Source organism: Scyliorhinus torazame, chromosome 11 (genome assembly GCF_047496885.1).
Source record: "Scyliorhinus torazame isolate Kashiwa2021f chromosome 11, sScyTor2.1, whole genome shotgun sequence".
Taxonomy (NCBI): Eukaryota; Metazoa; Chordata; class Chondrichthyes; order Carcharhiniformes; family Scyliorhinidae; genus Scyliorhinus; species Scyliorhinus torazame.
This window is the reverse complement of record NC_092717.1, coordinates 223284293-223300010: the sequence shown is the minus strand read 5'-3', so window position 1 is coordinate 223300010 and position 15718 is coordinate 223284293. Positions and strand designations below refer to the sequence as shown.

General features: G+C 42.5%; 1 protein-coding gene across 4 annotated transcripts in view; it reads right to left on the bottom strand.

Annotated features, from left to right (window-relative positions):
* Positions 1-15718, bottom strand: part of ankrd12 (ankyrin repeat domain 12) — a 257267-nt gene that overhangs the window by 24517 nt on the left and 217032 nt on the right. For all 4 annotated transcript variants that reach the window (XM_072468358.1, XM_072468357.1, XM_072468360.1 and 1 more), the window contains 3 exons: positions 11445-11587; positions 8198-8351; positions 1756-6665 (listed from right to left, as the gene is read on the bottom strand). In XM_072468358.1, coding sequence (XP_072324459.1) covers positions 1756-6665; positions 8198-8351; positions 11445-11587 — 5207 coding nt within the window. The remainder of the gene's footprint in view (positions 1-1755; positions 6666-8197; positions 8352-11444; positions 11588-15718) is intronic.

Here is a 15718-nt window from a genome sequence, read left to right as displayed (position 1 = left end):
ACTACAGCCTTCCGGTCTCACCATTGAATTCAACAACTTCAGATGATTAGCTCTCCCCACCTCGACCCATTTGTTTTCACCCTATTTCATTTTAACTGTCTTTTATCATTTCTTTCATTCTTGTGTTTCTTAATATATATTTAACCCCCCCCCCATCTTATCCACCTTTCCTTACCCTTCCCCCCTTGCTTCCCCCACATCTACATCTGTCACAGTTTACCCTCTGATATTAGTTTCTCTGCTGTTTGGCCATTCACACCTTTTGTTCTCTCTGGGGACTTCCATTAGCACTCTTTTCCCTTGTTTTCTGTGGCTATTAGCACCCCGTTTCCCTGGGTTTCTGTGGCTATGACTTATTTTTCATTCTTACTCCACAGTATAAATATTTGCCACTTTCTCTGTCTGTTAGCTTTGACAAACAGTGATTGGACTCAAAACGTTAGCTCTTTTCTCTCCCTACAGATGCTGCCAGACCTGCTGAGATTTTCCAGCATTTTCTCTTTCATTTCAGATTCCAGCATCTGCAGTAATTTGCTTTTATTTATTCATTAAACACTTGCGTTGGAGCCCCTGCAATTTCTGGCCTCGCCTCTCAGCAGCCTGGGATGCAATTCACCCGGGCCTGGGGGTGTCTATTTTTAAGCCCGTCAAAGCCTCCACTATCTCCTCACTTCCGATGTCAAACTGCTCAAGGTCCTCATAGTCCCATTTCCTGAATTTCGTACCTATGTCCTCCTTCTCCTGAGCGAAGGTCGATGAGAGGTATTCATTTAACACCCAAACAATGTCCTGCGGGTTCACATACATATTGTCCCCATGGTCTCTAATGGTCCCTACTTTTTTCCTGGTTAACCTCTTCCCTGTAATGTATTTATCGAATATCTTAGGGTTCTCCCTAACCTTATTCGTAAATTAGTCCTTTTTCATGCTCCCTTTTTGCTCTTCCAATTGCTTTCCCTCTTGCACTTCCTATATTACTTTCGGGCCACAGTTCAATTTCTCTCTTTGGTCTTGCCTTTCTACTCCTCCTTATCCAGTCCTGGATTGTCCTAGACATCCAGGGTTCGTGAACTGATTGCTCCTACATTTCCCTATAAAGAACACGTTGGACCTGTACTCTCCCCAAATATTTTTTGAATGCCCTCCACTACTCCGCTGTAGATTTTCCCGCAAGAAGCTGTTCTCAGTCAACTTTGGCCTGACCCTGCCTCATTTTATTAACATCTACCGCGCTCTCCAAAACCATCTTTTGCAAGTCATCTTTTTCCTTGTCCATAACAAATGTGAACTGTACCATGTTGGGGTTGCTATCACAAAAATGCTCCCCCACTGCCACATTGGACACTTGTTCAGCTTCATTCCGCAGAACCCTATCCAGCACTGCTCCATCTCTTGTTAGGTTTTCTACGTATTGATACAAAAAACTCCCCTGAATACATTTCAAGAATTTGCCCCGATAGAGGCCAACGTCAAGGCCTGGTTCCAGATAGACCACAGTTTCAGTACAGACAGGTTGATTGGGCACTGAAGAAAACGGTTTCCATTTGGTTATAATTCTTTCCAATGGAAGCAGTTGAATGCAAAACATCTATTAATACCCTACATTAAGGACCAAAAGGTTCACATTGTTTACCAGAGCACATTTTGAATAAATGATTCAAGTGAGATTCTTATAGTTGACATGCAAAATGAATAACAGCTCTGAGTCACTTAAATAAACAAGTTCTATAAATTATTTTCATGGAAAATACTTACAGTTGGTATGCAAAGTTTGCTCAAAGGGTTTCCATCCAGCAGGTATGATCCAGTGAATGTAACAAATTCATCGTAAAACTGTGGTGCCTGAGGGGTGACACTACATAGCACTTTACGTTTTTCTTCTATCTTTTTTCTAATGTGGAGATATTCATAGTAAGGGTTTGCTTTTTCTGAATGGTAAGGTTGAATTTCTTCTAGCTTTAAAGAATCTACAATGGCTGCCAGCGATTGCTGCGTCTTTTCCTTAGCCTGTTGCAGTGTGGATTTTACTTGCGCAGGATGTGGGACTCGTGACATCTTTCGTTTATGTGGATGGTGCACCTGACCTTCTTCCTCCTCTGTAAATTTGGACTTGGTTTTCACAGGTGTGGAGGATTCTGTATCTTTGTCAGACACCTGTGCACAGTTGACAGCAGATAGTTTGCTTTGATTGGCTAGCAGATTTGCTCTGTTACGAGTAATCCTCTGGGGAACATCTTGTTCTGTTCGGTCAGCTTCCATTTGCTCTTCCAGCTCCTCTTTAGTCGACTCAGTGGACTGCCTTTGATCATCTGCCGCTGCTTCAAGCATCACTGCAGCATCTTGAGCAGCAGTTGTAGAAAGTTCAGAAACTCCCATCTCCAATGAGGAATCTTGGTCTTGAGCTTTACTTTCCAAGGGCTGAGGCTCATCACTAATTGAATTTGTGTGCTCATGTTCAGTGGAAGATGTTGCTTCAGGTAATTCTTCTGTTGGCTCCGACTGTATTTCATCAACTATGGCTACTGGGACTTTGACTAATATTGAGCTCTCTTGATTACATGTTGGCTCATGACTAGCTGAAGTAATATTTTTTGTACCTTCTTCGGTCTTTTCTGGAGATTCAGTTGATATAGTCTGCACAGGCCTTGTTTGGTCGACAAGGCTTTCGTTCATGTTATTGCTATCTGATAATGCTGTGGATGATGGAGATAAATTCTCTTCCAAGCTCTGCATTTCATCTGATTTGCAATAGTTCAAAACATCTTCCACTGACTTCTGACTAGTAAGGTCCACAGCTGTGTCAAGAGGAAGACATTTAGTATCCTTCCCATCAGCCAATCCTACACAATCTGACTGTGGTTTGCATGAAGCTGAAGGCTGATCCATATCCTGCAAAGTTGGAGTTTGTGGTAGATCTTCTGGAGTTCCACATTTTGGCCAAAAGAGAACTCGAGGGGTAATATCATTTTCTAATGATGGCCTCATACAGGATGTATTGGAAGAATGTGTAGGTGAAAAATAAGATGGTGCTTCTTGGAGATTTGCTATTTGGGAAGGTTCACTGCAGGGTGTTTGTGGAGACTTTGATACCAATTCCGATGTTAACTGGTCTGAACATCCCCACTCTTGTGAAACATGTATTGGGCTAAAAATGTTTTTCTCACAAGCTGAAGATGAAAACCCATCATTGTTACTGTGTGAAGGAGGATCAAGCCCATCATAAGGCATTTCCAAAGGTGTATTTGGCTGAATGCTACCAACTACACAGTTTAGTTGTGGTAGTACCACAGTCATCTGCTCAGAAGTATTTTGAATTATGCTGTTGGAATTTGCATCCTGTGATAAATAATTAGTGCTGCTTGGCATAATGACAGCAGGTGGCGTGGAACTAGAAGGCTGTAAACAGGAAGTACTATTAAACGTGCCCTCTTCCGTGCCACTGTCTGGAACTGGTTCTGGATGAGGAGAAGTACATGCTTGAAATTGTACTGCTGGCGAAAAACTATATGGTTTTTCACCTGAAAGCGGCAGGTTACCTTCAAGATGCTTGTGAGATAATTTATCATGTTCATTTGCAACAGCTGGTATACTGCATCTCCGAATATCACCTACTAACCGGCATTCATTCTCATATCTAGTATTGTCAGCAGAGACTGATCGCAAATAAGATCCTGAAAGTTTACTGGAGTATGGTGATTTAAGTCGATCTGGCAAATCAGCTAAAACATCAGAGTCTCGGTCATATACAGCAGGTGATTTGGCACTGGGCAGAAATACTGACTGAGAAAAGGAAGACTGAGACTCAGAACCCTCAATAGTGAAATCGGAGTCATAGTCTGTTAAAGGCCGCGGCGTTGCTACAGCTGAAGTCTGACAGGAGTCTTCTGAACTTGCAACAGAAATCATCGATATGGATCTTGATGTTAGCCCTGCCCGATCACGTTCTTGTCTGGGAGATGCAGTTAAATTACTTTCACAACTTATGAAAGGTCTTGGTGTGTCTGGCAAATTCTGTTTTGCATCAGTGGACAGTGATCTCACATTGTTAAGATCTTTCAGCTGCTTGTCTTTAGAGTGCGCCTCTGAAGGATCTGAACTTTTTGATCTAGTAAGTTCTTTGCTTGCTGTTGAACTCTTCAGTTTTTCTCGTTCTTTTATTTTTGTGAGCTCAATGCCAGATCGATGCCTCTGTCTTTCCTTTTCTTTAAGCTTTATCTTCTCTTTGTGCTTTTTGTGCCATTGTTCAATTTCTAGATCCTTCAAACTTAGCATCCTTTCAAAACTGGTCTGCATTAAATCATCATTTACTAACCTCTTCTCTTTTGGCCGCACATCCTTTGCAGAATTAGAGTCTTTAGACTTCAATTTTTCAGTTTCTACTTCTTTATGCTTTGCTTTAACAGTGGTATTTACTTGTATTCTCTCTTTTTGTCTGTCTTTTTCCTTCTTCTCCTTCTCTCTTGTTTCAGGAGTTTTAAGAACGTCCTCCTTGATTTTATCCTTTGAGGAAAATAATTTATCATGAGATGCTTTGTTACTCTCAATAGTGCTACGTTTCTTCTCATCTTGCAAGTGCTTGGGGTTGGTCACGAGATCCCCCTCTCTTTCCCTAGACTTCTCTTTCTTCTTCTCCTTTTCTGCTTCTCGGTCTTTCTCTTTCGCTTTGACAGCCTTACTGGGAGTGACATCTTGCACGTCCTTTTCAGATAATTTTGCCTTCTTCTCCGTAGCATGCTTTTCTTTTTCCACTTTGTCCTTCATCCCACTAGAATGCCGCTCTCTTTCACTTTTTTCTCTCTCATGCTTTTTCTCCAATTTTTCCTTACTCTTTTCTTTCTCATCAGGCTTTCTAACCGAGAATATATTCTTCAATTTATCATTTTCCCGGTGGACCTTCTCTGCAGTGGAATACAAGTTATTAGATCGATCTTTTTCTTTTGTTCTCTCTCCACTGTCCTGTAATTTACTAAACGTTTTCTCTTGGGTTTTTTCATGAGGTTCAGACTTGTCTTTCTCCAACCTGTTTTCATGTTTTATTTTCTTTTCTCGATCAGAATATTTTTTCTCTAACTTTTCCAAGTCCCTCTCTTTAGTTGGGGACTTTTTTTCACTTTTCTCTTTGTTTTCCTTTTTTTCCCTTTCTGGAGTGTCAGATTTGTCTTTATCCATAACTTTCTCTTTCTCAAATAACTCCGTATGCTCTTTCTTCATAATGACACTTGAGTAAATAGTGTCATCTTTTTCCGCAAGTACAATTTCCTTTCTTTCTTCCAGATTTGTAAGTTTAATTTCTTTTTCTTCTTTAGAATGTTTTTCTTTTTTAATCTTTTTAGCTTTTTCCTTCTCTCTGTCCTCTTTGAAAGGCCTTTCTTCTTTAAAATATTTCTCCTTAGTTTTCTCTTCTTTAACTGGAGTTTTGTCTTTCATTGACTTTTCTGATGGGGCTAAATCAGAGTTTTCATCTTTGAATGTTTCGTTAGTGTCATCATTTTTGAAAAAGTTCTCTTTCCAGTATTCTCTATCAAACTCAGGATATACATCTTTATCATTCTCCTTTTGTCTGTGTTTTCCTCTTTCGTTTTCATGCTCTTTTTTAATTTTGTTTTTCTCTTTATCTTTATGCTTTAGTTTATGCTTTTTTATAACTTTGCCATCCTTGTCTGTCTTTTTAAGCACTTCTTCCATGTTATCAAACATGCCCGTCTCCTCATCTTTGCTTCTCTGTCCAGACTTATCAACAAATTCCACATGTAGGTCCTTTTTGCGATGCTTAGTCTTCGCTTTGTACTTAAAAGACTTGTTGCTGGAACTCTCAGAGGTGTAGTCAGAGTCTGTAAGATGATCAAATCGTACAACTTCAGATTGGAAAGACATGTCTGAGGCTCCTGAAGATGGGCCAGTTTTGGCATTCTCCTGTTTAAGTGGTTTTACTCGTTTTTCACTTAATCCACATGCATGTTTAGGTGATTTGGCAGTTGAAAGGTGGAACTGATGACCTGAAGAGTCATCTTTCATACACAAAGACTTTCTGAATGAATCTTCCTCTCTTGTACGTTCTAATGAGTCCAAACCAGAGCAAGTGGAGAAAAGTACCAATTTAGCATTTTCCTTCTCTTCTTTCTCCTGTTTGAACTCTTGGTTCTCTTTGTTTTTACTTTGTTTCTTTTTCTTCCCCTTTCCTTTCTCTTTTTGTTCAATGGCAACCAGATTTTCTTTCTTAATCCTTACATCAGATTTACTGCTATCTGGAACAATGTCTAAAGAGCTTGTTGAACAAGTTTTCTTATCTTGATGTAGCTCTTCATCTGAGCTTTCAGAGCTCGATGAAACAAGAACTCTTGCTGATTTTTGCTTTTTAATTTTGAATGGTTTCTGCAATTCTAGCTTTGGTGGTGTTAAATAGCTGCTGTTCTCTTTTATCATATTCTTTTTACCATCCTTTCTTCGAATCCTTTTCTGATCTACAAGTTTGCCCAATTCTTCTACTTCTTCATCTTCCTCGTCATCATCATCCTTGAATTCGTATTCATCCAGTGCAGATGATGCAACTGATTTGCAGGGTGTTAATTGCTGACTGGCATCAGTTTTTAATTCTTTTTCTGGTTCGGAATCATCCACATTGTCATCCACGCTAGATGGGTTCACAGAAGGCAACTCTTCAGATTCTAGAAGAATGTACAAATAAAACGGAGTAGACAGTTGGATATGGTGCAATTTTTTTCTAATGCTGCCCATGTATAACAAATGAAACAATGTAAGATCACAGCATGCCCCAGTTGGATATATTCCATATTTGGCAGTTTTATTAATGCCAATTTATATGGGAAAGTTACATCAAAAAGATGGAAAACTGAACTGAAAAGGAATTTTCTTGGACTGGAAAGATGGCTTGAGCAGTGTTCTGTTTTTATTTACCATGAACTGCTCACAGGAATTGAGGAAACAAAATAAAAATTGGTTGACGATGCCAAACAAGTGTAAGGTAATCTGTTGAAGACCATTTTAAAAAATGTGTTCATGGGATGTGAGTATTGCTGGCTGGGCCAGCATTTAATGCCCATCCCTGAGGGCATTTAAGAGTCAACCACATTGCTGGGGGTCTGGAGTCACATGTAGGCAAGACCAGGTAAGGACGGCAGATTTCCTTCCCTAAAGGACATTAGTGAACCAGATAGGTTTTTACGACAAGTCGACAATGGTTTCATGGTCACTTTTCGACTTAATTCCAGATCTTTTTTATTGAATACAAATTTCACCATCTGCCTTGGCGGGATTCGAACCCGGGTACCCAGGGCAGGATTCTGGGTCTCTGGATTACTAGTCCAGCGACAATACCACTGCGCTACTGTCTCCCCATGAAAGGAAGACAGAGGTTGGCAGGGTGAGATGGCAGATGTCATTTAATGTTGAAAAAGAATTAAGTATTTGAATAAGGAAAAGAAATACATCTTAAATTGAGTCAAAAGACAGAAGTACCTTAGTGTCTACATAATCTGACACCAAAGGTTATAATGCTAGTAGTTAAAACCATAAAAAAGATAAAAAGAATCGATATCAACTCCAAAATGATTCTAAATACAAGCATGTGAAAAATAATTACTTTAAGTACAGTAGGACATTGGCTTGTAGATATAACAATAATCATTGACCTATATCTGAGTGATAAAAGTGAAGAGATTGAACTGGGGTAGCGAGGGGATACTAAAGATCACATTAAAAAAGTAGTGGGAAGGGGAAGAAACAGATGATGGAAGGTGGCATGGTTGGAAAATTCTTGTCCACAGGATCAGAGCATACAGTTCTGCAAATTGGAGCTCATCTCTGGGCCTAAGCCTAGTGAAATACTGAAGTCAAGGGGCAGGAGGCTAAACATTTTTAAAAACAGCTATGCTGACTTTTGGCAAACCCTCACGGGGACGAGTGGAAAACTGAAAAAAGTTATTTTTCTTCAGAAATATTTTCTGTAAACAAGATTTGTATTTTGTTTTACTGTCAACATTTAAATAGAATGTAATGCATTTATGAAATATAATATATTTAACTGGAATATACAGTCACTTGATTATATGAATGACTAGATTAATACTGTACCCCAGTCCAACGCCGGCATCTCCACATCATAGATTAATACTATGCTTCTATAATGTTAAAGCTGACAGTAAGATAGCATGTTTAGTTTAAAAGGCTCTCTCATAACCTGTACAACTGTCATCATCTTCATCTTCAGAAAGAGGAAGCTCTCCTTTCAGAAGCTGCTCCATTTCGTCTGAATCAGCTACATCTACGGGACGCTCTCCACGGTGATTCATTTGATATGCATCCCCACCATTGCGCAAAAGCAGTTTCACAATCTAGAGAGAAAGATATTAGTCTGAAAATTTGAAAATGGCTGTCCCTCCATACGAAGTCAGGTTTAGCAAAATGATGCTTTTAAACAAGTGTGAGAGTACCATAAAGTTGAACAGACTATCAATTGTGGAAATGGTTTGGGTCAGAAGTTGGCTTTTAAAATACATCATACTAATCACTATTGAAGGCAAGACATGGGCGACTGGTGAACCACATAATCACCTATACACTTTCTATATAGTTTTCTGACGCTTTCACAAAGAAATCACAAGCACTTGCAACTTGTATGCATATTATTTAGTCCAACAATGTGAAATGCATCATTCATTCATGTTAATGTTTTCTGTCAGGAGATTGTGCATACAGAAGATTCAACGTGGGATTTAGTGCAAAATGTTTGCTATTTAAAGAGGTTTCAGGACGAAAGAACAAAGTATGTGCGTCTTAAGCAAGTTTTGTAAACTGGATTACAATTAGCAGATTTGTAAGGCCTGTATCTTTCAGCATCAGCAAGGTACGTAATATTATTCAAAGTAATTTGCTTTATTACAGCAGTGGGCTGGAACATAATGCAAGTGTCTTACATTTTGGCCGAAGCAGGGTTATAGTAAATATCAAAAACAAAACTAGATGTCCCAACCATTGTATGCAAGTCCTCAGACTTTTTTCCGTTAAAAGTTCTTAAGGTTATCAAAGAGACATTAAAAATCAAAAGTTGCTCATTTCATCTTTTAAGGAACTGTCCTAATCGGACAGTTGCTTCGTGTAAAATCACTACAAAATTAAACTACTAAAGCAACAATTTTGCAAAATCTATAATGACGATGGGGAGAGAGAAAGAATGATCACTGGAATTCCATCAATTCTTTTGCACATAAAATATTCCAATTTTTCCCCGTAGAGTATTGCAGGCATCCATCTCTTTGATATTGAAAAAGGTCAAGGATCCGGAGCAGTGCGGATTGCACCGTCCGGCTATTGAATGTAGATGTCAAGTTGCTGGCAAAGATGTTGGCTTTGCGAATTGAGGACTGTGTCCCGGGGGTAATGGGCGAGGACCAAATGGGGTTTGTGAAAGGGAGACAGTTGTTGGCAAATGTGAGGAGGCTGTTAATATGATTATGATGCCCCCGGTGGGCAGGAGGTGGAGGTGGTAGTGGCGATGGACGAGGAGAAGGCTTTCGACCGGATGGAGCGGGAATATTTATGGGAGGTGCTGGGGCGGTTCGAGTAGGGGCTTGTGGACTGGGTCCGATTGCTGTACAAGACACCGTTCGGAAGTGTGCGAATGAACTGCTTGAGTTTGGGATAACTCGGGCTGCATCGCGGGACAAGGCAGGGGTGCCCACTCGCCTCGCTCCTTTTTGCTTTGGCTATAGAACCATTAGCAACGGTGCTTAGAGTGTTGAGGGATTGGAAATGGGGTTGTGTGTGTGGGGGGGGGGGGGGGGGGGGGGGGGGGGGGGGGGGGGGGGGAGGAGAGGGAGAGGGAAAGGGAAAGGGAGAGAGAGAGAGAGAGGTAGGTAGGTGTCGAGCACAGCTGTACGTACGATAGCAGTGGTGAGCACAGTTGCTTCACAGCTCCAGGGCCACAGGTTCGATTCCCAGCTTGGATCACAGTCTGTGCGGAGTCTGCACGTTCTCCCCGTGTTTGCGTGGATTTCCTCCAGGTGTTCCGGTTTCCTCCCACAATCCAAAGATGTGCAAGTTAGGTGGATTGGGTTACTGGGATAGGGTGGAGGTGTGGACCTAAGTAGGGTGCTCTTTCCAATGGCCAGTGCAGACTCGATGGGCCAAATGGGCTCCTTCTGCACTGTAAATTCTGATTGTATGACCTGCTGTTTTATATTTTGGACCCATTGGGTGGCATTATGGGGATTTTGGAGGGCTTTGGCCAGTTCTCTAGGTACAAATTGAATTTGGGAAAGAGCGAGGTGTTCCCGATTGAGACCAGAGGGCGGGAGAGGAAGTTAGAGGAGTTGCCGTTCAAAGGTGTGGGGGCGAGTTTTAGATACCTGGGCATTCAGGTCACGCGGGGTTGGTTGCAGCTGCACAAGTTAAGTTTGACCTGGTTGGTGGAGCAGATGATGGGGAACTTTAAAAAAAATTTTTTAGAGTACCCAATTCATTTTTTCCAATTAAGGGGCAATTTAGTGTGTTCAATCCACCTACCATGCACATCTTTGGGTTGTGGGGGCGACACCCATGCAAACACAGGGAGAATGTGCAAACTCCACAAGAACAGTGACCCAGAGCCAGGATCGAACCTGGGACCTCAGCGCCGTGAGATTGCAGTGCTACTACTGCGCCACCGTGCTGCCCGAATTATGGGGAACTTTAAGAGGTGGAATGTACTGCCATTGTCGTTTGTGGAACGGGCGCAGACAGTTAAGATGGCGGTGCTGCCAAGGTTCCTGTTTGTATTTCGGAACCTCCCTATTAACAGCCCTTCTGCCGTACTCACCGGCCAGGTCCTCCCATGAGCCAGTGCTTCGCTGGTTAGGCCAGCATTTATTGCCCATCCTTAGTTGCCCTTCAGAAGGTGGTAGTGAGTTGCCTTCTTGAACCGCTGCAGTCCTTCAGGTGTTGGTACATCCACTGTGCTGTTAAGGAGGGAGTTCCAGGGTTTTGTCCCAGCGACAGCGAAGGAACTGCAATATATTTCCAAGTCAGGGGGGAGAGGGAGGAAGGGGTGAGAGTACAGAGCGGAGGCAGTGGATGTTGGTTATTTATAATGTTGAATAATTTTGCTTCTGCTTTGGTTTGTTTTTTTATGAAAATGCCTGAATATTTTTTTTGAATTCCAATTTCATTCAGAGTTTTCTAATTGAAATTGCAGTATTAGCTTTATGTAACATAACTTATAAATTATAGTGAAAGTTTCCATAGTCCCATGAGAGAGAGAGAGAGAGAGGACTGGTGATGATTTAACCCGAGGGTCACCACACTTCAGGTGAGAGACAAGGTTGAGAAGGTCGGGCCTTGATGAATAACCTCAGCAGCTAAGGGAATTGAACCTGCGCTTTTGCGTCGCTCAGCATGACAAACCAGCTGTCCAGCCAACTGAGCTAACCGACCCCCAATGTAGTACATACATCTCTGTGTCCATTGCTTGCAGCATCATGCAGTGGAGTATCATTATCAAGTCCCTGGGTGTTCACATCTGCTCCTGCTAGTATTAGCTGTTTAGCAACTTCATAGTAACCCAAGTTGCAGGCTTCATGCAGTGGAGTCCAGCCTAGATAATAAGAAAAATATAAAAAAGCACAATTATTTACCTCTATCTATTGTAATCTCCTTGCTTCAACTACTGACTTCCAGAATCCAGTGTTATGCATAAAATCAATTCTAATTATTTAACTGATAACAACAGCAAAGGTTACAAAAATTGACCATAATTTCATCTCTACAACAAATGTTTTAGGTGAAGAGAAAACCTTAACATGGAGGCTGTCATTTGGGCTGTTGCACCTGTGCCATGTCACCTCTTCAACTGGATATGCCTACCCTAATTCAATTTCCTTAACTTGCTCAAATCCTGATCTGTTCCTTTTCAAACATCTATCCAACTTTATTTTAAATGCTGTTCATAGGATCTGCCTCAATTGCTACTTGTGGTGAAGCATTCCATTTTCGAATAAATATTTTGTGAAACAAATTCTTTTCAGCGCCCACTATTATCATTCATGTGATAATTCAGAGTCTGAGACCCTAGTGCAAATTCTCCAACCACAGAAATATATTTTACTGTTACACTATCATAACTACATCAGCACCTGCAGGACAATGCCTGCTTAACGTCAGTGTTGGCCTGACTTTTGGCAGAGTACGCTTCATAGAGTGGGGAGCAAGAAAGAACAATTGTGAAGGACATAGTCAGTTTCAGAATTTTAAAAAGCTTTCAACATCACAACACTAGCCACGTGACCATCTCCCAATTTGCATGGAAAGGAACAGGTGAAAAAATTATAAAATGCTCTTTGCTTTTAGTGCACTGCAAAAATGGAAGCCTACAAACGTCAGCTGTCAACCACTGAGATTCAGAATCTCTGGGACTTGTCAGACTTCTGCTGCTCTGGAATCAAAAGTCCCAATGAAGGAATCAGTCACTGGCCGACAAACTTTTTTCGAAAGCTTTCCCCTCGTACTCGTATCACAAGAAAATTATTTGGGTAAAGACTCCTCAGCCTTTACCACTGGAGGTTTGGCTATACCACTGATGACCAGAGGGGGCTGTGGAATAGTTTCAAATAGAATTACCAGCTGAACAAAAGTCTTCAGACATCTGCACTCTCAATCTGTAAATTGGATGACACCCACTCCGCATTGGGTCCTTGAGTAAACTTTAAAAACTGTGGGAGAATTTAATTTTCTAATAGCCTATAGAGGGTGCAGTGGAGATGTCCAAGAAAGAAAGGAGACATAAAACATAGCTTTACATTTCCTTCAATAGAAATTTCAAGCCTATCTTAGCAATGAGTTTGCAGTGGAGACCTCCTGTTAAATATGCATGACTACACCAAGCTTGGGAGAGCACTTGCTATTGGTTAATACCACCTGTTACCTGGTATATGTGAAAGCACCAAGTTCGATTGGTACTTGGGGAAGTGGTGAGCAGATCCACTTTTGTTTTATATCAAAGGAGTGCTTCTTAACCTTCATCTGCCAATGCAGATAGAAATTTCACTAAGCTGATTTGAAAAAAGCCACCTCCGATCATGGAGGACTAGTTCTCACCAGTGGACAAGTCCGACACAGGGTGCTAACCAGTATATTCTCATTGCTGCCACTAGGCAGCAAAGAGTGTGTCACCTAGGATGAGACACCTATACCCAGAAGCCTGAGCAATGCCTCTTTTAGTGTTTAGGGATGAAGTAAATTGATGTAGTACCAAAGCCAATTATTACTACTAGCAGGATTTTTCTCTTCAAATCAGTCTGCTGGTAGGATTATTGGCTTGGGTATTGACAGTGAGTGCGATGTGAAACCGGATTCATTGATCTGCCACCAACATCGTCCCACAGGTTCATCTATGCTTATGACCTGCAACAACCACGTCCCGCAAGTTCATCTATACCGATGAAGCCCATTGTGTCACCCTTCTACACTCTGGACCAAATCCTTAACAAAAGCATTACAAAATTGACATACTACTGCAGCACATGGCGCCTCATGTCAAATTCCTCTAAAACCATATCCTCTGCATTTCACTTTCATAATGCCACTGCAAAAAAGAATTGCATATCTACATGGAAGGCCAGAGATGATCGCAACACAGCATAGTTGAAAGTGGATTGAGATAGACTTTGTCCTTCTGGGAACATTTGAAGAAAACAGATGGAAAGGTCAAAACTAAAAAGAACCGACTAACCTAATTTGCTGGATCGAAGTGGGGTCCTGCGGCCACAACACTCTCGCCCCATCATACTCTGCTTGAGAGAACTGTGCATCTGACTGGCAAAGTTCATCACACACATCTTGTTGACACTCAACTGAATGCAACAATGTACATCATAACCGGAACTCCCTGCTCAACATCCCTCCTCTGGCTTCCTATTCTTGCAAATGTCACTCCTCCACACATCTGCCCATTGATGAAAACTCACAAGGCTGGCTGCAACCATCCATGCGTCACTTCAATTTCCACTCCATGTTGACCTGTTTAACCCACCTACTGCCTGCCTTCCATCTCGGTGCCCCAGATGGAGCACCAGTCTTTAGCAAACTCTACCAGCAGATATCTTCTGCCCTCAGAAAAAAAATCTCATTTGTCTTAACTGCTTTAAACCGTGACCCCTAGTTCTAGATTCTCCCACAAGAGGAAACATCCTTTCCACAGCCACCCTGTCAAGACTCCTCAGGATTTTATGTTTCAATCAAGTTGCCTCTTACTCTTCTAAACTCCAGCAGATACAAACTTGACCTGTCTAACCTTTCCTCATAGGGTAACCCACCCATTTTTGGTATTGCTTCCAATGCATTTATATTCTTACTTAAATAGTGCACAGTGGTTTCACCAGTGTCCTGTATAACTGAAGCATAGCCTCCCTACTTATGCATTCCATTCCCCTTGCAATAAATGATAACATTCTATTAGCTTTCCTAATTAATTGCTGTACCTGTATACTATTCTTTTGTGATTCAAGCATTAGGAGCCCCAGATTCCTCTGCACCTCAGACCTCTACAACCTCAACGGTGGCACAGTGGTTAGCACTGCTGCCTCATGGCACCGAGGACCCGGGTTCAATCCCGGTCCCGGATCACTGACTTCTGGAAATCTAACTACAGTACATCCACAGCACATGTTACTTCTTCAAAGAACTCCAGAAATTGGTTGTGGTAGTCTGTGTAGAGGTATTACGGTACCTGGTAATGCTGGAACACCATTGGTAGATATTGTATGTTTCCTATTGGTCAAGCTGTATGTTAGCTCCACCCTGCAAGGCAGGGTATAAGAGCTCGTGCCGCCCCAGCAGCCTTCATTCTGTACCTGAGCTGCTGGGGGAAACACCTAGCTTATTAAAGCCTTCAGTTGGACTACAACCTCGCTTTAGTGGTCATTGATCGTGCACCAATTTAATAAGTTAGATTTAAAAGGATGGAGCTCCGAATCAAGCCGGAGTGTCTGCAACTCAGCCTCCACGCGGCGAACTCAGCGGCAATCTTCAAGCACTGGCTGGCGTGTTTTAATGGATATCTCGCAACGGCCGAAAACACACCCACGTGAGAACAGAAAATGCAAGTCCTGCACTCGAGGGTGAGCCCGGAAATTTACACCCTCATCGAGGACGCGGAAGACTTCGATGCAGCAATTGAGTTGCTAAAAGGACATTATATTCGCCCGGTAAACCAGGTCTACGCCCGACATCTGCTAGCAACGAGGCAACAAATCCCTGGGGAATCGCTGGAAGAATTCTACCGTACACTCCTGGTGTTGGGGAGAAACTGCAGCTGCCCGCAAGTTTCGGCGAGCGACCACACAGAAATCTTGACCCGGGCAGCGTGGAACCCCTCCGCAGCCGACCCAGAGACAACCCCCATCCCCCCACAAACTTGTGCTGCAAAGCGGCCTGGCAACCCCGGGGTGCCCCGCTGCTACTTTCGTGGGCAGGCCAAGCACCCCCGGCAGCGCTGCCCGGCCCGCGCATCCACCTGCAAGGGATGTGGCAAAAAGGGCCATTTCGTGGTGGTATGCCAGGCCCGTGCGGTAGCCGCGGTCTCCGGCGGCGAATGCGGACCGCCACCACAAACCTCTCCATGGCCCCCGTGCAGCCAGCGGGCACCGCCATCTTCCTACTCCAGGGCCATGTGCGGCCCCCGGGCGCCGACATCTTGTCCCGCGGACGCCACGTTCGATGGACGGGCGCC